We start from the raw sequence: 22,868 nt of genomic DNA, 5'->3' as shown, positions 1-22,868 counted from the left end.
GAAATCTAGTAATGTATGAGTATGTGTGCCTATGTATGACATGAAGGCGGGATTTACGGGGGAGGAACAGAACTAGCAAGAGTGTGGGCTGGTGGAGCTATGGGGGCGGTCAGTGGGAGCACAGCATGTGTTTGTGAAAATGTCATGAAGTTATTTCTTTGTGCAATTAGAGATCATCGAAGTACTTTTAGAATAAATATAAAGAGCCCATTTTTAATTTCAGATTAAATTAGACATGTATTGAGAAGAATTGACAGGGACATTGCTGCCACAGCCATTTCATTTCATTCACTTTTAAAAGTATTAAATTTTCATTTGGCAGTGTTTCTGCACATTCCTTCTTTTTGCAAATGTTTTTTCTTTTCCAGCTTTTATTTTGCAATCAACCATTTTTTTTTTATTATAGTCAAAACAAAGGAAATCAATTATAAAATGTCATTGGCCTGGCAGTATCTAATCCCTACTATACTTCCAAATAAATTACCCTAGTAAATGGGGATGGCATGTCCATATTAATGCCAATTTTCCTTTGATGTGTCCAATGTCAATGGCCTTCCAATCAAAATTTCAGTGTAAACCAACTGGTTTACAAATGCTTAGGGAAGATCAGGCAGCCTAGAGATACTGAAATGCAGCCTCACAATGCTTCACAGGGTCGCCTATGGAAAGACTCACCACTTCCTGTACGCCTGGTCAGTATTGACTGACTTGTTCTTTGCTTTGAAATGGGCTCGGCACACAGATCCATTACAGATCCATACCAATATGAACTGCACACACGGGTTGACGGCTCATATTGAAGCTAGGGCGGGTGCTAAAGGAATGATGAAAATCCACTTGGAATGACCTCTTGTAAGAATTTCCATTCTTTAGGATTAAAATATTTTTCATATCATCTGGGCTCACAGTCTTCTGGAAAAGGTTAATGCAAACCTCAAGACTGATCGGTGGTTATACTACATGTGCCCACGGTAGTTTGGAAGTTTACTTTTGATAATTTAACATTAAAGACTCTTGACTTCAAGTAGAGAAGTATTTTTAAAATAGCATAGAAAACAAAACAGGACCTTCTCGAGAGGCTAGACACACAGGCAGGTGCAGCATCCACAGACATCTCCACCAAGGCCACTGGGCAAGATAGGAAAAGTTGCCACTGTTGTTCAAAGTGGTACCTCTCCTGAATTTAAACCAAACAACAGGAGCATGGGCTTACATCGGGGTTTGTATGATATAGGTAGAAAACCTAAAAAAGAATGTTTTAAAATGGATTTCTTTTATGGAGTCTATTTTTATTTGTAACAGTTCATTAGTAAAATGGCCAAAATTCCTGGTTATTTACCAAAGTCATATGCCCAATAAACACTAGCAGAGATAAATCATTTCATTAGTATTAGGGTAATGTAGATGAGGGCAATATAGATCCTCAACTTTGGTACTGCTAAATATGTTGAGGTTCCCTCTTCTCCATGTCTTAAAAAAAGATTTCGCATGGGTATTAGTATGTGTAAGCATAAATGACAATGTGTCAGATTATAGACATCTGTGTGGAAGTGCCGGGTTACAGGATCCTGGGATTCAGTTTGAAATGTGGCTGTGGTAACCATTTAAGATAGAAGCATTATGAAAACAACTTTCCATTAAACTCGGTTAAGTGCTTTGATAAAACTGCCTTTGGCTACAACTGAAAGTTTTAGCATCAAAGTTGAAATACAGGAACATACTAGATTCTCAAATTATAAAAAAAAAGCATATAATAATCTGAGCATACTGAAAATGCTGGCAGGTGGCCTCACACTGGCTTGTCATATTTCTACTGGACAGTGCTGTGGTGGCTGAAACCTAGCTTCCCAGGCATGCCATCTCATCCTAAGATGTCCGAGGTAGGAGCCATCTAAGGGAATGGAGTGAGTAAGGAACCCTCCAGAGGATGACTCATTCAATTAGGTAATGAAATCTATTAGCAAAATTGTTGAATGGAAGTAACTCACGTGTTTTCTCACCTGACCAATGTTTACTTCAAGCTCAATTCTCTCTGGGGCAAGGGAACAATGAGATCAGGGATACTTTGAAAAAATCATAGTCCTTCTCAGTTTTATACGGAAATCAGGTACAAGTGCTGCTAATTTGGACCAAACATAGCAGTAGCGCAGTGCAGCCAGCGCCTCAGTGAAGCTGCCTGACAAACAGAACTTTCTCATTTCGAATCTCCCTCTGCGAGAGGACGCATGGGCCACTGGGCATGGTAGGAAACCTGCTATGCTGTTCAAATCACTCTTGTGAAGTGAAGCCAAACGGAAGGGCCATGTGGGTTCACATGAGGGTTTGAATTTATGGCAAGGGGTCTAATCCGGTAGAATTTGATGCCTGTACTGTGTGCAATGTACTCAGACCAGCAGCGCATGCAAGATTTTGTACTTCAGAGCCACCCTGCTTACCATCTGAAATGAGAGAGCACTGGAGACCTTAAAAGTTGCTTTATTTAAACAAAATCGATGCCAACTTTTCTATCTATATACAAACGTGTTTCAGAACCAGAGCAGCAGACACACAAACTGTTCACCAGGAACTGTAACGCTTGACATGTTAAGACAAAGTTTTGTTTTCGGCTCATAAAGACATTTCCAGATTCAAAAGTCATTCTGAAGGCTGAACAACACCATACCTTCATCTTCTTATGTAAATTCACCATGTGGCTTATGTATATTCTAAAGAAAGGGGATGGAACTTTGGAGAGCCAATACATGGTGTTTAGTTTAGTTCAACAGTATGTGTCCCATGATGGGGGCTCACAAAATGGTTTGGGCTGCAGATAAAATTTTGAATAAAATATAATCTATTGAGAGGACACTTAAGAGTCAGAGGCTTTTTTTTTTTTTTAATTCTACTTGCCTATATCATAAATAAAAGAAGATCCTTTTATTTCTGGTCCCCCAAAGTTAAAAAAAAAAAAAAACTAGCTTAAAAAATAAGTTTAAAAGTACTATCAATAAAATGTAGTGATTAGAACCTTCAAAGTTAAGGTAAGACTACGGAAGTACCATGTTCCTGTTCTCCCTCCAATCTGTTAGAAACGGGGTCCTTCCACACACTTACCCATATGATACGCTATGTCTAAAGCTGTTTGAAAAGTCAGTCACTTTCACCTTTCCCATGCTTAGGACTTCCGGGAGCCCTCTGAGATCCTCAACAAGGACTGTAGTTCTGAAGATCCCCCGAAAGGTTCCCTACATATTCTGCTCACTAACTCCAGCTCCACATAGGTACAAGTTGTTCTAGATAATACTTGAAAACTGCTGCTCTTGCAGAGTGTAAAGATTCTGTTGACAATGATCTGTGGCAGCTCCCGTCCCAGCCATTGGGGGTTGGGAGGGATGGGACTGTGCAGCAGTGAGGTAGAGAAGGAGTGGATCCCACAGCCCCTCCTGCCACATTACACGAGACTCAAGTTTGATATGGAGGGTACCAGTCTGCACCACTGATCAGACCTCAGAATGCTCCACATTACAGAGCCACCAAGCACCAGGCATGGCTAGATGCCACAATACAATGACCCACGAGGGTTGTCTACTCCCGTTTGCTCATAGGAATTAGGTCCCACCGTTTACTGTGCTTTCATTTTCTAAAAATGAGATGAAACCATTGTAAAAATGTTCTTTTAAAATAAATTATTTCTAGAATATAAAAGCTTTATATTTCCACAGCTCATGTATCATTATAAAATAGGAAATCAGAAAATTAGCTGTTGCAATTTGCACATGGTAAAAAATATTTATATGTGTACACATATATACACATATATAAAAATGCAATTTTTAAATTAAAATTATCAATTAACAAAATGATCAGGTATTGACTTGTACCTAAGAAAAGCCAAGTATTTATCATGAAAACAAACTTGAAAGGAGTACAATCCCAACTGTGAGAGGATAAGGTAAGACTTGCCATGTGAAAAGGCAAAATCAGGAAGCCTGACTACCAAGTAGAGTAGAAGTCACTGGTACCATTTTCAGATCCAACCATCCATTCCCCTGTTCCACTCACAGTATTCAGCACTAAGCCCCTAAGAATGGACAGTCTCAAAGAGGGCTGGCCTGTGACTCAGCCTCCTGTGCTTGGCATGGTTAGCGCCTGCTGAGCTGCCCATGGCCAGGAAGCCCTACATACGCAGGAGACAGGCTTTCTCCTAATGTGAAAAGGTGCCTTGTAGATGGCTGGGTCTTGACACCTCTTAGTGGAGGGGAATTCCTCCCAGCAAAAGCAAGAGAGCGTGAGCATCTGTGGCAAGATTACGAGTGGCCTGCTCCTTGCACTGAAATCAGGGGTAGTGTTCCTAAAGCCTCCACAGATGAGTGGGGTTCTCTTGCCATGTTGTTGACTCCTGCAGTCGCCAGTGTGCAGGAGGAAAAGTGCTCGCAGAGACCATGTTCTTCCTCAGGAGGATCTTACCAGAAAGGGGGAAAGGGAGAACATCTGGCCTGGGGGATAACCCTATGTCCTATGCTCAAGACGGTGGTGGCATCCCCTGGGGCTTTGCATAGGTCCCCGGGCGAAAAGCCAGCCACAGCAGACCCTCACAGCGGGCTTTCAAGTCCACGTGGCGTGGCACTACCAAGGTTTATCTGTTTTAATGAATCTGCTCCTTCACAATTTAAAATGGCCATTTATGTTTGGTGTAACATCCGATATACAGAGAACAGACTTAATTTTATATATTTTTCCTTCTTTATCTAAAACAAAAACAAAAAACCAATTACATATTCCCTACCCAACTATTACCAATCAAGTTATTTTAAAAGCAAGCAAAAGCTAAATACTGAATATTTGTCTCTTCTTTTCCTAACACCTGTTGCTGATGCAAGACCAGTGAAAGCAAAGCTCATGGCTTCGCAGAACACTGCTAGTGGGAGGGGTCATACATGTAACCAAATTTAAGATGACCCTTCAAGTAAAAATATTTAATTTCTATTATGTACCTAATATTCTGGAAGAGTCAATGCAAAAATCAAAGTGGATGTGTGCACTAAGAGAGGCTTAACTCTTCACCAGCTTTCATCTGAGAAGCCTGTCAATCATAATAAACCTGCCCTTCTAAATGGATTATGAAACATGTGTCTACTCAGAAAAATAAGCACTAAGCAAGAAAGGCCTCAGATTACATCCTTCCAACAGAAAATAGTAGAATTTCAAGGCCCTCCCACCTCTCCTGGTCCAGACACAGAGCTCAGATAAGAAAGGGTCTCTCTACTTTCCTATGGTGACTCTGACAACCCCCTTTCATCTACTGCAGGGTCTAGGGTGCAACCCTAAGCCAGGAAAACTAGAAGAAAACCAATTTTCAAAGACCAATTTTTACTCATTTGCCCTTTGAAGAAAGAACATCCCAGTCTCTGGTGGCCTCGATCAAATGCCGCTGGCCGTGACTCATCCATTCTTCCTGGTCTTCATAGAGGCGCCCACAGAACCAGCACTTAAACACACACTGAGCAGGGTCATCTGGCAATGAGCCCACCACCTGGTAGTTGTTTTTATGAACCTTTTTCAGTTTCATTTTCAGCATCATCTGTCTCTTCAGGTGGTCTGCTTCCTCCGCACTCTGGTAGGTCAGCCGCATATGGTGCCGCCGAACACCCAGCTGACACCTAGTCCTTTCAGACAGGACAACCTTGAGAACATTGCCTTTGTACTTGTTGATTACCTTCATCACATTGGTCACTTCGGGAGAGTCCACATCAGGATGGTTTAACACAATGACCGGCTGGTTCCGACGGGGACATTTAATCAATTGATCTGGTTTGACAGCTATTAGTCGCAGCTGCCTTGCAACCTGAAAAAAGGAAGGGTCTTTGAAATAGCGGCTGGGATCAGCCTGAATCTTGTTTTTCTTCTTGGCTGAGCTTACTTGCTTGGTTTTATTCTTACTTACAGTTAGGTTTCTAGAAATTGGCCTTCCTGGCCTGCTGCAGTCACTGCTTCCTGGCTGTGTGCTGTACACAGGGATAATCTTCTTAGGGGTGGTACTACAGAGAGTGTCCTCTTTTCTCGATTTGGGCCTAAGAGATGCCTCCAGACTTGGAGACCTGTCTGCTGGCCCACGTTTGCATGCCAAGGGCTGGAAGCCTATGCCTGTCTGTTTCATCGGGCAGAATGGAAGTGGTTTTGCTTCGCTGCAGGATATGCTGACGGGTGTGTCACAGGTAGCCTCTATGATGTGAGCATCTTCAGAGGAGTTAAGAACCCTCAACACAGCCCCTTTGGGGATCAGCACTGGAGCAGCAACAGGAGTCTTTCTGATCACCCTGCTTTCCATTTTCTCATCATCACCACTGACAAACTGGGGACAGATCTGCTGCTGAGCAAGGTGCCCGCTGCCAGTAACACTGCTCTCATTCTGAGGTTTTTGGAAAGAACCCACTTTAAGGCCAGGACCAGGGCCAGGGCCAGAAATGGACACACTCATTTCTTGAACAGCTGTGGGAGTTGCTCTTGAAGTTAGCTTGGGTGTCTGCTCTATGGAACGTCGTTGAGCACCGTTGGCAGACAAAGAAGAAGGCTTTCCACAAGACTCAATTAACTGTGCTATCTTTCTGCGCAGCAGTTCGATGGACTTTATTTTGGTTGTTGAACTATTCCATTTAATGCCCTCTGGCACATTTTCAGATCCAGAGCTCAGAGAAAATACTGATGAGATGATCGGACCTTCAAATGTGTTACCTGTCTTTTCAGGGTTCTGCACAGGCTGATCCCCAGGCTTTTGGGATCTCAGTTTATCTTCCCCAGTAATGTTTATACGTAAATACTCTTTTTTCTGTGCAGAGGAAACCGGGCCTGTATTTCCCACTGCCTTGCTTTCTACCTGCTTGTCTTCCAGCTTCCTGTCAGAGGAAAGTATTGTTTCAGGACGACTAATCCTATTCCTGGATTCTAAGTCATTTTCACCTATAGGCAGTATGCCCTTCTCTCCAGAGAAGGAAACCTGCGCAGGCAGCAAGGAAAGCGGAAGGAGCTGCTGGGAGTCACTTCGGGAACCCCTACCATCTTCAGCAAAAGAAAGAGCTACTTTACTCAAGAAAGGGTTTGCTGTGGCTCCTGGACCACAGGGAACACAGTTTTGTACAGAGGTTGGAGAATGACCTTTTAAGGCAACAGAAGGAAGGGCTCTAGGTGGACACAAATTGTGAGTTTTCTGCAAATCTTTAATTGTATCAGAACCGAGAAAAGATTCTTGATGACTGTGTAGACCAGAATTGGGCATGAAGAAATTGCAAGACTTGACCCACTTCACATTTTTAAGCTGTTTCTGAACCAAAGAGTGCAGGCGATCAAGGCCCACAAACTCTCCAGTATTCCCTTCCATTGCTTGTGACCCCGCTGCTTCTGGAGAGAGCATTTTTTCCTGTCCGCCCGAGCCCTTCTCAGTAGTCATACACTCAGCAGTAACTCCATTTCCTCTGCCTGTCTCAAGGCGGGTGTTTTCTTCCAACGGAAACAGCTTAAGTACAAGCTGCTGTGTGCCATTGACGACCTTCACGTCAATCAGCTGGGCTAGACAGTTGGTGGGGACCACCAGCTCCGAGGGTGCCACAACAGTTAGTGGCATACCTGGTTGCACAGGCTCCTTTGAGGGGCACAGCACTTCCACCTCAACATTCTTATTCCCCAACAGGCTCACCTCACTTGGCTCGGGAATACACACTACATCTTTTTGATACTTCTTTAGCTCAGGTAACAACATCACATTGTGCGTCTTGTCTTTGTTGGCATGGAGAGAGAACCGAGACAGCTGGTCCGACAACTTGTTTTGGAAGGCAGCCCTGGGACTAGCAGCCTTTGACAGTTCCACGCCCTGTTTTGAAATGCTGGTTCTCTTGGGCTCTAGCTTGGCCACGGTTTTGAGTGGCCGTTTGGCACCTGCCCTCTCGTGGACCCTCCTCCTGTGCTTGACAATGTAGTCATTGCGAATAGCACCATAGTCACAGTACTCACATCGGTAAGGGAAGATGCCCGTGTGCTTCACCAGGTGCCTCTGGAACTCCCCTTTCGTGTATGAGATATAGCTGCAGTGAGAACAGATGAACTTGATCTCCTCGTGCTGCAGCGTGTGCTTCCTGTACTGCAGCGGATCCTTCGTGGAGAACCGACATTTATCACAGTAGTATTTGCCTGGCTTGAAGTTCCTAACCTTAAATTTATTTACAGGACTCGAGATGGTTTCCGTCTCATTTCTAACATGGGCAGCACTGGGGTTATTGTTCACAAAATGGAGCTGAGCAGGCACTGCTTGAAGGCTACATTTGAAGCAGACATAAGCATCTTCCTTCTGGCTCTGCCCAGGGCCCTTCCTTAAGTCTTGAGGTGGGATCTTGTGAACACTTTTGCATTGTACACAAGTAGCAATGGTCATCGTGGCAGCCTCTGCCTCTGAGCCTTGGTACAATAGGGTTTGTGCTTCCTGTCTATCCAGCCGAGTGGCTCTAGCAGCATTAGGCTGTTTGGGGGACATGGTCAAGGAACTGGGTCCACCGTTCACTTGTGTGGAGTACAGCTGTTCTCCAATATCCTTCATCTTCTTTATCTGCATACCAACAGAGGAAACTAAAGTCAGAAAGATGTCATTGGATGAAATCCTCTGCACGAATCCTTCCGCACACGTGACTGGTAGAACAGCAGGCACTTCTCTTATGGGAATACTTAACAATCGATCCCATTTTGTGTCCTTTCACAGGAAACACATGAGCCACAATATGACTGCTTTTAATTCTGTTTCCAGGCCAACACTACAGGGAAAAAAACAAAGTATGATTAGTACAGAGGCTCAAGGATTAGCTAAGCTACCTTTACTTCTACTGTATCGTAATGGCTCCTTCCCAGAGAATCCCCACGTATACTAAACGACTGCAGTGCAGCAACACAAACACAACCATGTTGGCAAGCCTAAACTAAAAAAGATTCTGTAGCTCAGGCACTCAGAAATCTCCACTCTAGACCAACAGTGAGCCTGAGCTACCAGGAGGAAGGATATCAGCAGGAGCTCAGGATCAAATTATGGAAAGCTCAGGAATGCTTTTCTTAGTTGATGTGAGTACATTCTAGCAGTTTTGTAGGTAACGCCACATGAGCCTCACCAAACACCATAAAGGCACTGCCAACTCAGTTTTCAAGTGCGAGTGACCAAGTGGTGGAGCCAGGGCTTACAGTTAGCTGTTCACACACGTACCTGCTTATGCCAATTCTCCTTCACACACCCACTTTGCTTCCACAAGTGGTGAGAAGCCAACAACACTGACTCAAACACAGTGATTTCTTTATCATCTCAGGGGCTTCCATCAAGTGCTAGTTGCTCTCTCTGTGAGTTGGAGGGCAGTGATCAAGAGATGGTTCATTGGGTAAATACAACTAGTACCAACACTGATGGCCTGGGTTCTATTCCTAGAACCCACATGGTAGGAGGAGAAAACCCATTCCAGAAAGTTGTTCCCTCACTGCCACACATGTTTTTTGGCGTGAGTACACAAGCAATGGATTTAAAAATGCTTAAAAGCAGGCAAAACACTGTCTTCCCCTTATGAAGCTTACATCTGGGGTAGTGGTTCCTTCCTTTAATTGTCAAATGGCAGTTAAACACACACACACACACACAACTGAACTGGTAAAGAAATATCAAAAAGCAAGGTGAGGAGGCTTCAGGGTTGGGTGGAGAGAGGACATCTAGACCTGAGGCAGCCAGGGACTGAGTTCTGTGGGGGTCCAGAAAAAGGGTGTGTCAAACAGACAGAAGGATACCATGTGTAGGAAGTAGGCCTGGAACACTTGGAGAATCAGCAAGGGGTTGAGGTGGGGGCTGTAGAATGGCCAGAATGGGGCACAGCCTCACAGGACAATAGCTTCTTCTGTACTTGTGACAGAGAGCTGAGAAAGAGACTGCGGTCAGCAGAATGACAGACTCTGTCATAACAGCATCTATTTGATCTGGGAGGACTAGAGCATGCAAAGGACTACATGGCAGCTGTAGGCCATGATGCCTTGGGTTAGACCAGGAGAGGAAACATGTATTTTCTAGAACAAGTAAGATCTTCCATGATCCTGTACATGTTACACAGTGGCTGACAGTATAGTGTACAGACACTTTACTCAGAAGATACAAACTAGGAACCCAACAATATTTTTTGATTGGAGTCGGCTGGAAGCTGATCTTTAATGATCACAAACAAACTAAGAAGCCTGTCATCATTTAAGCAATTTTCTTCAATTGCTGGCAATAAAGACCAAGAAAACTTCATATAGCCACAGAGCTGCAAGAATGACTGTCTCCACAAGGCAGGAAGCACACACACACGTAAGTGTTTGGTGATAGGCAGGAGAGCGAGAAAGAAGCCGCAGCTCCTTCTGGCATAGGATGGTCAAGCCAACAACTACACAAAGCTGTCTGAAAGTTCAGCTCAGAGCAGCCACAGGTCTCCCTGCTGCACATTCAGTGTGGCATAAAACCCTTGAAATGCAGCTCTGAAAAACAACGGAGATCCTACACTTAAGGACAAGCTGTGACGTCATCTGCAGTACTCCCTTTTGTGTCCTGCTCTGGTGAGTGATGTTACCTTCACCCAAAGCAGCTACCAACACACAGCAAAGTCCCGATACCAGACAAGGCATCAAGGAGACAAAGGCCTTGAAGGCTGCAAGTGCTGTCTGACCCCTCCAGGTTCAAGCATATATGTGTGCCAGAGGACCATGCTTTGCACAGAACACATGAATGCTTCCAACTGACAGCAGAGACCAGTCTTTCTACACTTTGAACCCTGGTATAGACGTAAAGATGCCTTTCAGGGGCATCAGGAGAGGAAGCAGACATACTCTTTCCTTTTCAGATCTGTAAACAGGCACATGTGAAAGGAGACAGGGTAACCACTAGAACTCAACTACACATGAAGTGACACCAAGCAATGACCTATGCGCATTTGTTTTCTCATCTGCAGGACACAAGCCTGGACTAGGTTTCTAAGCCCGAGACTGTTGGTCTCTGCAATCAGACTTTATAGTTCAAGAGCCCGAGTATCTTCAACATGTTCTCCCCAGCAGTTTCATGAAAATGCCATTAACTGCAAGTAGGGGCTGGGAAACCACAGGGCCATAGAATGCAGGGGCTGAAATCAGGGCATAGGGCTCATGTCTGGAGGTCCTGAAGCTTGAGGAACCTAAGAAACATGGAAACACAGAGATTCCTGGGATGTATTCCCTCTCAGGAGAGAGGCAGCTGTTCAAGCAGCATTGGTGAAGACACCAGGTAACCCTGATGAAAGCCTGCAGGCAGATGAAATCGATAGCTTCCAGAGCTTTTCAAGTCCTTCAAGCACCCCCACCTTTGACAGACTAGCTACTCTAAGCTCCTAAATCTTTCCCTCCTCAATCATAATTTTGTTTTCATTGTAAAAAACTCACCCTGTAATGAAGATGAAGATGGGTTCTTGTAACTCACCTTTCAGGTAAACAAAGGACTTACTCTTGCTGGGCCAACTACTAACCTGCACTTTTAGCCAGGCAGTTCTTGGTTCTCAGTACTGTCCCAAAGATCTACACCCAATCACTATGGCAATGTCTACTCTCATCTACCAGCCTCATAACCTTAAAACATGGACAGCAGCAGTACTGGTGGTGCGTTATTTTAAGCACTTGTCCTCCACAGCTTGCTTATTGATGGTTTCAATGCAGCACCTCATTATATGTACATTAACTGTAAGTAATTGTCAAAGAACCCCACCTGCAAAGCTTTTCAAGAAGGAAAACAGATTTTCCATGTTCTTGCCCAGTCCTTTCACTTGGAGGCTCTCAATCCTTTTAAAATGTTAAATAGACTTAGCCAGTAGGGCCATGACCAGCAGGAAGAAGTAGAGAGCATGCTGAAGAAGTGTCTCTAGACAATCTGGCCAGCACCAACTGGCTGAGGAACAGCCAGGATGCTGTGGTACCATCTCTGCAAAACCATTTAGGCAGTTACATATGCTCCCCAACTTCCAAGGGGGTTACAACCTGCCACAAGCTGAAAATATCCTCAGTGAAACACAAACTTAACACACCTGACCTACAGCACCTCGAAACACAGCAGAGCCCATTTTCAACTAAGAATGCGTCAACTAAGAATGCTACCTAGCACACAGCTAGGTAGTTTAGGATAAAAAACAAACAAACAAACAAAAAACCCACATCACTTCATTTTTTAATACAGTTCATGGCACAGTATTGATGGCTTACACCTGTGTCAGCATGGCTGCCCATGATCTCCAGGTCACAGCTGCTGCCTGACATCACAAAAGTGCTGTGTTGCATATGGGCAGCCTGATAAAAGGTCCAAAAACAAACCCAGAAGTATGGTTCCTGCTGCATGCACCCCACATATAGACGGTCATGAAGTCAGAGTCCTAGGGGGAACTGTCATAAGTTGGGGACAATTGTATCTTAAATGAATATGTCTGAATGTGAGATTTGAGACTGATCAGCACTTACCCTTGTAGAGAGAAGGCAGACATTTAGGCTGCAAACAATTTCACAGTGTCCTCTATACTTTTAAGCTGTTTTTGGTGCAACTACTCTGCTTTCCCCTCATAGTGGAAAGAGGAGGAGGGTTCTTTAAAGTTCTAGCTGATCTTTGCAGTTTGTGTGGCCAGGTGCAGGACAGAACACAGCTCCAGTGTGAATGTCCCAAGGAAACAGTAAGTAGAAGCAGCAGCATGGGAAAAGGGCAGTAGCTGGGATGGACGTGAGAACATTATTCAGGTACAGCCAACACTCCTAAGTGAGAGCCTCCTTTCTTGCATACAAGTCCTTCGTTTGGTTCATACCCTATTACCTGTAAAGCTGAATCCCTGTGCCCAGTTATACTATCAATGGATTGAAGGCCACGGATGACATAAGACACTGTTGGCAGAGGGCTGTACATGGATGCACTTACTGTGGAGGGCACTCAAGACATCAGTGGCAGAGTTCACTGACCTCCAAAGGCACAGCTCCTAGGGCAGGACACCATTTTTTTTTCTGCCTTTCAGTTAGCCTAGAAGGACTCAGTACTGTTAATGTAATGGCCCAGTAGGAGATCCATTTAACATTAACTTGTCTGTTTCCATAATAAATGACTTAGCAGCATATAAAGAGCTTTTTAGTAACAGAATTATCTATAGCAAAAGCTAAAGATGACTGTCATGTACCATCGCATAGGAATAGTTTTGTGTGCCACAAACTGGCTCTCAGCACTGAGGTGGGGTGGAGTTTATTTGCATGCACTATGGGTAAGGCTTAATTTTTTTTTCTTTGAGCTCACTTGTATTGATTTCTTAGATAATTATTGCAAGAACACAAGGCAGAAAAATTTTACTTGAAGATCCAGTTCACTGAAAGCTAGTCAAGGACATGAAAGTTTGAATTCATTTCTAAGAAGGAATGCTTCCCAATGCATAATAAGAGTTCAACAAATCAGAAAGGGCCAAGTGTGTAAGACTAGGTCTCACGTTATCATTATAGAAACAATGCAGGGTTTTAACCCTGAGTGCCAACACTTGCTAGTGTGTGACCTGGGGCACACTGCTTCCTGGCTTCCACCGCAGGGTAGGCAGTACAGGTAACTATTGTAACACAAGGGAAAGGGGTTGGGAAAGCAGTTGGCCCACCAAGTCTCGTTAAATGTTACTTTCCATTTTTAATGAAGAAATTATGCCAAGCATAGGTTTCTCAGCTACTGACCGTGGGCCTTTCCGGAATATAGCTGAGTGTCACCTTGCATTTTTAACACTATTTGTCTGATTGAATAATTGAGACTGACCCAGGTAGAAACTACACATCAGCTTCAGTGGTTAATGGCATTAATCAACACGGGACAAAAGGCACTGAACCAGGCTTTCCCCACCCTCCTTTATGGAAGCTCACACCATGAAAGAGGAGGGTAGTAAATGTCCCCTCTGGATGCCATTGAGGAAAGAGCGTGGCTGGACACTGTTAGCACACCCATTGAAGCACATGACAGATGACTGGCTATAGCTTTTTGTGGGCATTCTGATCCAAGATTCCTCCTTTTGCTGTGGTTCTGCCCACATCCATCACTGGGGTAGGGATTTTGCTTATGAACCCAAGAAGAACAAAGGAAGTTGCTGGAAGTTTAACTCTTCCAGCTTACTGGCAGTTTACTGGCTGAATCCTTTGGCAAGTGATTTCTTTTTCTTTTCACTGCTGGGCAAGGGCCGTGTACCTGTCACAAGCTCTATCTATGCATTCCTTCTGTTTATGACTTGTCTCATCTGCCCCTCTCAGCGAACCCTTTAAACACCATTTGACCCTGTAACAGCAAGAAGCGTGTTAGATGTAAGGCTGGATGTGGAAGATGCCACTGTAGACTTATAAACAGTATATCATCTTCCAGACCTTTAAATAAACACTGCCTGCGCAAGTACTTCAATGACCACAAATGAGAACTGATGGAGAAGGAGGCCTAAACAGGAAATGCCAATCATGCAGTGGACTCTTCAGGCCGAACCACCTTGCACTCAGGAATGATTAAGGCTGACTTCTACCTCGATGACAAGAAGCATGTCCAAATGCCACTGACAAACACATCGTCCCCAGGATCTCACTGTCTTCTGAAAGCAGGTTATTGCCAGGGCAACAGAACAGAAGCTGTGACAGTCTGACTGTCTGCTTTCTCAGTGATGGCAATTTAAGAGTGCACAGCACAGGACCTTGGGAAACTAAAGGCAAGGGTAAAAGGGGGGTAGGTCTTTGGCTTGCTAGCTAGCTAGTCGTGTGATTTTAGACTTTTAACCTAGCTTAGCCCGAGTTTCTGTAGTTGTAAAAAGGGATAATTTACCACATGGCTGATGTAAGGATGAATGAAAACAAACAAACAAAACTAAATGCAAGGGGCTATTAACAAAGAGCCTGTCTTGTCAGGAAATGACAACATTTTGGTAAGACTCCTTTAAATGTAAGCATCCAGTAAAGTTCCACCGAGGAGCATATAATGTAAAAACAACAACAACAACAACACCAAACAAAAAGCCCGAAAAACGAAGAAAGGTCTGCATACAGAGGACTCGCTCAGAGGTTAGAAGCTCCCAGGTGATCCTCTGCAAGGCTGCAGGAGGATCTGGCTCTGCAGAGAACAGCAGTGTCCTCCATACCAGAAAACAAAGGAAGGGATTTTATGGGCTACTTCTAACAGTTTATGAGAAAAGAAACAGTAAGACTGGGGTTGGAGTTCTTCAAGTTCAAGGCTTGTAGTTTAAATGTAAAAAAGATGACCATTAATGAGCAAATATGCTTGCTAGCATCATATATGACTATGCACACACACACACACACACACACACACACACACACACAGGACAGGCGGTGGGGGGAGGAGGGAAGTATTACAAACAGTAGGTATAAATTTTGGATTTGAAATGGTCAAAGGGCTCCAAGGTCTCTAAAGGTATTTAATATGAACACATTTTTGTATTTCCTTCATTCCCTTTTTGGCCTCAAAGAAACTGAGGAATAGATTTGGGGAATAGATTGTTTAATAAAAGAAAGCTTTCCTTCTACATGAGGAATCATTGGCTTTGCCTGCATTGAGGCTAATATGGTCTTGATAAGCCCACAATGTTTAAAGGAAGTTACTTGGGGGCTTTCAAAATGCTGCTGCCTGGTTCCCATTCCTCAAAGACTAGGATTTGACTGAGGTAGCGGCAGGGGCAGGGCAGAATGCAGACCCAAGTCTACAAGGCTTCAAAAAAGATTCTAATATGCAACTCAGGATGGGAAGCATCTGAATGACAGGTGCAGGACAGTGTGGGGATGTCAAGAAAAACTCTGTTACTCTGTAGACCTCACACTGGAGGTGGGGCTAGGCCATCACCTTTAGACTAGTAAATGTGCCTAAACATGTAAGAGTCAAGGCTTTGCTCCTGCCCAGTAGCACAACCCTAGGAACACAAGACATCTCTGTGAGGTGTAGATCTTAGCATTCTGAAATCTGCATGTTCCTGCTCTCCTGCCACATCATTTGGGCATGGCCAAGTACAAACAGCACAGATGAGGACTCTTGATAGTTCACCCCTGAATGGGATGCTGTCCCTAAGGAATCTGACTGGAGCCAGAAGTAAATGGGCAAATTCATTATGGAATTCCTGTTATCAGGAAGCAAATCAGGGCACTATCAGTGGCTGGCCACTTGCCGATGCTACAGCACCTTGACTCTATAGTCAGGAAGGGTGCCTGTTGGAGCATGCCCATAAGCTCCTGGTCGAACTTTGAAACAAAACTTCAGTTACCTGCTTTGTTCAAAACAATAAGCCTGGAGATGGTACGTGGATTTTGTAGGTCACACTGAGGTGAAAAGTGGTGGCAGACAGCATCCAGTTAAAACTCTGTTCTGTGTGCTGAGGTCACAGCCAGGATTCCTGGCCTGTTGGGCACTGTTATTTCAGGCCCAGAAGTCAAAAGTGTGGCAAGTCTCTGTGGCTCTTCCTCTTCTTTCAGCCCTTATTAACCACTGAGGACCACAGGTCTCAGGACTTCAAGCTATGGTGTAGACATCTATGCTCAGAAGCCAGGGTTGTGCCAACAGGCCTGCAACAGAGTCAGACACTTTGGCATAAGTCTGGGATCTGCAAGCTGTGGTCTCTTGGATACGTTTGTTATAGAAAAGATAAAACAAACCTTCAAAATGCTTCCCAATGGCAGCCAGTCTAAGCTTAAAAAGGAAGGGTTCCCAGGAACCCTATGACCTAAATGAAATGGATGGCTCCTTTCTTGGGGTGGGGCACATGACTGATTCAAATCCTTCCTGGCTATCCTGGGCTTCCTGATCCCACCCACAAAGGTCTGGATTAGATGGTCTCCAGTCACTTTTCTGCAGGTGGCCGGGTGTGCAGTGGAGCAGCGGCATGCAGTGGAGATCAAAGGCAGTTTAGGAACAGTCGAGGCTGGGAGAGTCCTCACTGGAAAGGACCCAGCTTAGCCGTCATAGCAGACATGGCCATGAAAGGCCCGCCATTGGACTGGCTCAGAGGATAAGGGACTGGGTGAAGAAAATGGCAGCCTTCACAGTGGCAATTGTTAACCTGCTCTTTGTTCTGCCTTTTGCACAAACACTGTCCCAGACCCTCTTTCTTAAAGGCAAACAGACAAGAAAGAAAACATAGGTTTCTTTAAATGGGCTTTAAAATGAGGGATATTCAGGAGGAAGGCACAGAGAAGACAAAGCTCTCCTTTACTCCACCAGCATAACAAGGCTGGATATATCAAATGTCAGGGCTAACACATCAGAGCCAAGATAAAAAAATATTTTTAATAAATGCATGTCTTGGATAAAGATAATGCCTTCAATTTAAAAGGCTGAATATGGCACTTTAAGCATATAGATACGTTCTGGGCTTCCAGGCATGCTCTCCTGTATAGCCCTGGACTGGGCTTAATTTTGTATGTGCGAATTGGAGGAGCAGAGACACTTTCCCAAGTTGCTCTTCTGTAGCCAAGTGTTGCAAGCTACTGGTGCTCAGGGAATTTTCTCCTCAGGTGATTTCAGCTCTAAACTTAAGGTGTAATGTTTTAAGGCCTCAAACGCAACACTGAGTTTGGGTTGGTAGGCTCTTTTTCAGTAGAACAACGGGCTTTATGTTTCACTTTTTTTTTTTTTAAATGATAAATACCCTTGGTATCCTATTTGTTAATAGGACTAGTAATTTAAATGGGTATGTCAAATACCTAACGAACATGGGGGGGGGGTGTTGATTTTTTTTATCTTTTGGTTTTCTCTTTTCGGGTCATAAACTTCTCATTGGTTCTCTCTCCTCTTCTGCACCCTTTTCCTAGTGTTAATCCGCACCACCCCTCAACTCCAGGCAACACAAGATCAAACTGAAAGGCTGGTATGGAGCCGTCCCACAAAAGGTGACATGAGCTTCATCCCACCCAGGATTAGGTCCTCCGTGGATATGGCCCACCCCGACAGCCGCTCCAAAGACAATGCCAGCGTGGTCCTCAAGTTTATTGTTGGCGCGCTCGAAGGGATGCACGCTCCCGGGCGAGGCCAGGGCGCTGCACGGCGCCGAGCGTGGCGCGGGTGTTAGAGCCCGCACCGTCGCGTCTCCCGAGAGCCGGCCAGTCGCAGATGGGGTGTCTTCCAAACGCTGGGAGCCAGAGCCGCGTCAAGCCGGCCTCGGAGGCCGAGAGGCTTTAAAAATGGCCTCCTGACGACACTTCCTGCTCGGGGCCGAGGCATCATTTAAAAAGCCGGCTCAACCGCCCGGCGCGCTGGGTCGCCGGGCAGAGCCGGAGCTGCACAAAGGCCGCAGGGTGGGCCGTGGGTCTCCGATCCGACCCGCCTCGCCCGGCGGGAGGCGCCTCAGCCCGGAGGCGCGCACGCGGGACCGTGGAGCCACACCCGGCCGCGCCCTCCCGGGTCCCGCACCGTCCCGCCTCGCCCCGCCACTCACCCGGACGCCGCGGCACCTCACGGCCCCAGATCTCAGCGCACGGACAGGCATCTACACCGCCGGCTACCGCCTGCAGACCGCCGCCGCCACCGCGCCCGCTGTAGGTCCCTACCCGGGGGGGCGGAGCCGGGCCGGCGGCGCGCGTGCGCAGTGCGACACGACTGCAGCGGAGAGGCGGGCGCCTCAAGTTGCCCCTTCACTGCCCCTGGGCTGTGGGCTCTGAGCTTGCAGCTTGGTCGCACCCACTGGGTGCAGCGGCTGCATCTCTGTCCTGCACGCTCCGCAGCCTCCTCTGCAAAGAACTGAGTCCTCTTCCCTTTGGGTTCAGTGGAACATGCACGGGGCGCCTGGCCAGCACTGCTTCCTGCTGAGGTTGGATTTGGTGCTTGCCCTCAAGGAGCTTGAATTTCTGCAGCAAGCAACTGAAGCGACAACAAAGGGTCTCAAGTCTTCGGTTATCACAGCTTCTCGGAGCGTCCTAGCGTAGGAGATGGGCCTGTAGCCCTAGGTTTGGATACAGCTAGCTGCTGGGCCTCAGACAACGAAGCTCCGACCCACTCATTTCTAAAGCTAAGGAAGACCTTATTCGAAGTCTAAGGCCTCGTCTAGTGTACGTTGTGACAGTCAGAGCAGGGAAAGGGTTGGTGGAGGGAGTCAGCAGAGTTCATTTATATTGTGGGTGTTTGTGTCTTCCTCCTGAGTTTCAATAATGTCTGCAGGTAACACAGGCGCACACCTGCAGTCTACTGGATAAAAGACAGCCCTAAATAGTCCCTCTCTGAGGGAAGAAGGGAATCATATGGCCAGGGACCCCACAATAAGTGACTCTGATGCTGCCCCTCACAAAATAATTCTGCTCCTCCAGTAAGGACAGATGGTGGCACGGGGCATCGTCACCCTCCATAGACAATGGGCAGAAGTTACCCTCACAGCTCTAGGAAGAAAAGAGGCCAAGACTGGTTTTCAGTTCCTTCTTCTGGAGGATGAAGGTCAGCTCCTAGATAGGGGTATGCTGGGAGGAGATTCAGGGCTTTGGTAAAACCCAACCCGGATGAATGGAGTTTGGGAAGAGCAGACAGTCACAATGCCTGCTTAAGTGCAAGTCCCCTTCCCCCATTCTCCAAAAGAACAGATGCTGGGCATAGAAAATCTGGGCAGAGAGCAAGTCTTTGCCCTTCTCTATGTGGCAATGCCTTTGACTACACCCTGATTTACTCCTTTCTCTCTCTCTCTCTCTCATCTCTCTCCTGCTAAGTAAGCTAAAGGACTTACTCTCAGGAAAAAAAAATGGGTTCAGAGTTCAAAGTCTTCCTCAAGAGTAGACCATGTTCTTGGTCATGCCTGAGAACCTCTAGTGACACAAGAAACCACACTCAGGAAAATCAGTTATGCATTGGAGAATCAGAACGCAAGTGTTGTGTCCCCAGGGCATTCCCACCCAAACAATACAGCTCCACCTTCTTTAATCAAAGAGAATAGATAGAAGATTGCCTTTGGGTTGTTTGGAAGCTTCTCCTAGTTACTATAGGCCTGCTCCCTAGCCTGACAGCACCTTGATTTCTCATATAAAATTCGGTCAACAAAAGGTTGCCCTGCAGTTGTTTAGAATCTTCCCTGAGTTACTATAGGCCTGCTCCCTAGCCTGCCTGAGCCTTGATTTCTCATGGGGAGCAGGGGTGAGTTAATCAGAAACTCCTAGTGTTACACCCGGTTCAAGAGCCCCCAAAAGATCTACAAGAATCAACTCCGTTGCAAAACACATGAGGGTCTTTTTATTGTAAATTACAAGCTGCAGCTTGGGCCCACAATACCCACTGCCGAAGCGGTGGGAGCTGAGCGCGCCATGGCCAGGTTAGTTGGGTTGATTTAAAGATTCTGGTCCCTCCCAGCATGCCCAAGGCAGGGGTGATTCCTGCCCGGCAAGCATCTATTGGTCAAAATGCTACATTTTGAATTGATTGGCTATAGGAAGGTCCCCAGACCATAATGACCTCGTGTCCCTCCCTAGAGGGATGGACCAGTTTCCTAGCAAGTGTTATCTCTAGTGGGTGGGGAAAGAATGCAGTAAGGTGGTCCTTCCCCTCAGGGCATTACTGGACTTCTCCATACACATACTTCAGGTCTTAATAATAGCTGCTAATATATCTTTTGGTCTCTCATTAGCTGCCACTCACACTGTCTTCTCCACCCTGTAGAATAATCTTCCCAAGATCTTTTTCATTCAAGATCCCTTCTGATATGGACTGAATTATGCTCTACAGAAAGGTGCCAAAGCCCACTGCCATTGTTCCTGTGACTGTAGCCTTCCTGGCAAGTAGTCTTTATGCATGAAACAATATTAAGAGTTGAGGTCATTGGGGTGGGCCCTTGACCAATATGGTAGGTGTCCTTGGAAGAAGAGGACAAAAGAAGTGAGATGCCAGGAGAGGCGTAGGTACATAGGGGACAGCATTGAAAAGAGGCAGAGACTGGAGTTATGGCTACACAGTCAGTCAAAACCAGTAGGGCTGATCAGATGCTGCAAAAGCCATGAAGAATCCATTTTTCTTGAAAGCTTATGAGGGAATACCACCCTGCTGACAGCTCGGCCCGATCAGATTTGTTTGTTTTTTTTTGATAAGGTCTCTATGTAGTCCTAGCTAGCCTGGAATTCAATGTGTAGACCAGGCTGGCCCCTGGCTCAGAGGAACCCCACTTGCCTCTGCCTTTCACGTGCTGGGATTAGAGATGAATGCCACCATACCCTCCTACTTCTCACCTCCAGAAATGCTAACCAGATTTCTGTCACACAGCCTTCAGAAACGACCATTCTCCCTGTTGTATCTGCCCTGGCTGTAGGAGAGCTGTGAATGAACTAGTCTTTGGATGTTAAGAGCTGAGTACGTCAGCTGGAGGAGGTTGGACTTCCCTTTGGGCAGGGTTCTGGCCACACAAACCTGTAGTAGTGCTCTAGGCCAAGGGGAAACGAAACTGGGTAATCATATTTGAAAGAGTGCAAAGCAAGAGGAGGGATGGCGGTGGGACCGTGGAAGGCTCCCTGAAGAGGCATTTCTGGTGGTCTGCAGATGAAGTCCTTAGCAGTGGGAGGAGCATGCTCTGAAAAGGAGGGCAGGAGTTGGGTTGTTTGGGGAAGAGAAGAAAGAACAGTGAGGATTTAGATCTTGCCACACTTGAAAACTGTGCCTTCAGGAGTTCTTTTTTGAACTCTGCCACGAACACTTGGACCAAAAGAAGGCATGCACCAGCCTTAGTGTCCTGCCAGCCTTGCCCTAACTCTACATTTCTTTACCGCACACCATGCCAGCTGGCTTAATGTCTCTAGTGGTCTCTAACAATCCCGAATACAACATGACTAACTCTGCCAGTATCCCTTGGAAAAGAGCCAAACTCTTCCACACAGGCCACAGTTTTCACACTAGTGTTCCCATGCAGACACTGTAAATCTCAGATGCTTTAAGACTGCATGAACCAAAGACCCACGGAAACAGCCGGCTCCACATTTTTCAAACATTTCACACATTGCTAGCAGCTTCTTCCAGTCCTATTTTGTCTACCTGTGAAAGAGATGCAAAGGCTTTTTCGCCCGGGGTCCTCAAGTTGGCACACTACAGACTTAGTCGCAAGACAGGGCAATGGAAGTTGTGGGCTTTGTTCCTAGCTGTGTGACCAGGGCAAGTTACCTCGAGTCTCTGAGATGCTGTTCCTAGGAGCAGATTTCCCTTGGGGATGTTCAGGCGCCGGGTGTGTGTGGATCACCTTCCTGCTTCCCTCTCCGGCTGGGCCGTGGTGCTCCAGTCTCTCCGGGTGCTTCCAAACGCGCAACTCCTGGAGCTGCTGGAGCATGCAGTGACAGTCGCACCGGGCATGCGCGGCCGGCCAGAGGTGGCGCGGCGCCCTGCAGGCCTTCAGCGGCCTGGAGCGTCGCTGCGGAGCAGGAGCTGGGAACTGTAGAGCTCCATCCGCTCGCTGCGCACTCTGCCGATCCTCTGCCACTTGCTGCGTGGAGCCCATCCAGGGACCCCTGTCTCTTCTCCCAAGTCGGAGCTGGGGATGAGCCGCGTGGCTTTAGTTTTTCCAACGTCATGGAGCTGAGCATGCTTCCTTTGGGGCTAACCCAGGATTCTCCTTGGAGAAGCTCCCTTGGCGCTCTTCAGTCCTAGGTTGGCATGCAAAGAGTAGGGGGATGCCTTCTCAATGCCGGTTTCACTCAGACCTGAGTCGACGCCTCTGGGCTGTCAGCTCTTCGAAGATTAGGTTCCTTTTGTTCCCAGAAGCCCCAGGATCTACCACAGTGACTGACACAGTGACTTCCAGGGCAGGAATGCCAGAACCATCAGCATTCCTTAGACCAAGGGTATGTGGTTGGTGATAGGAACTCTTCTTGGATAGGTGCTGAAGGGTGTAGGTCCAGAA

The 22,868-nt window shown here is 46.3% G+C and overlaps 1 protein-coding gene across 3 annotated transcripts; it reads right to left on the bottom strand.

Annotated features, from left to right (window-relative positions):
* Window positions 1-2,459: 2,459 nt before the first annotated feature.
* On the bottom strand, window positions 2,460-22,252 carry Znf518b (zinc finger protein 518B). Of its 3 annotated transcripts, none has more exons than XM_021657262.2 (2): window positions 22,136-22,252; window positions 2,460-8,774 (listed from the first exon to the last, which is right to left on the bottom strand). In XM_021657262.2, the coding sequence occupies exon 2, from the start codon at window positions 8,576-8,578 to the stop codon at window positions 5,354-5,356; it is 3,225 nt and encodes a 1,074-aa protein (XP_021512937.1). In that variant the 5' UTR covers window positions 8,579-8,774; window positions 22,136-22,252; the 3' UTR covers window positions 2,460-5,353. The 3 variants fall into 3 exon arrangements, with proteins under 3 accessions (XP_021512937.1, XP_021512936.1, XP_021512935.1); XM_021657261.2 differs by lacking the exon at window positions 22,136-22,252 and adding an exon at window positions 18,456-18,584; XM_021657260.2 differs by lacking the exon at window positions 22,136-22,252 and adding an exon at window positions 18,456-18,572 and having other exon boundaries at window positions 2,460-8,572.
* Window positions 22,253-22,868: the final 616 nt, after the last annotated feature.

The sequence above is a fragment of the Meriones unguiculatus genome, chromosome 12 (genome assembly GCF_030254825.1).
Source record: "Meriones unguiculatus strain TT.TT164.6M chromosome 12, Bangor_MerUng_6.1, whole genome shotgun sequence".
Lineage (NCBI taxonomy): Eukaryota > Metazoa > Chordata > Mammalia > Rodentia > Muridae > Meriones > Meriones unguiculatus.
Note: the sequence above shows the minus strand (reverse complement) of the source record. Positions and strands in the feature narration are given on the sequence as shown.

Excerpts from the sequence above, each read along its gene's own strand:
- Znf518b (XM_021657260.2), bottom strand. The coding sequence starts at position 18,506 with ATGCCTGTCCGTGCGCTGAGATCTGGGGCCGTGAGGTGCCGCGGCGTC. Across the intron at positions 8,573-18,455 it reads TGAGGTGCCGCGGCGTCCGG|ATAAAGAAGATGAAGGATAT; the intron begins GTGAGTGGCGGG and ends GTTGGTATGCAG.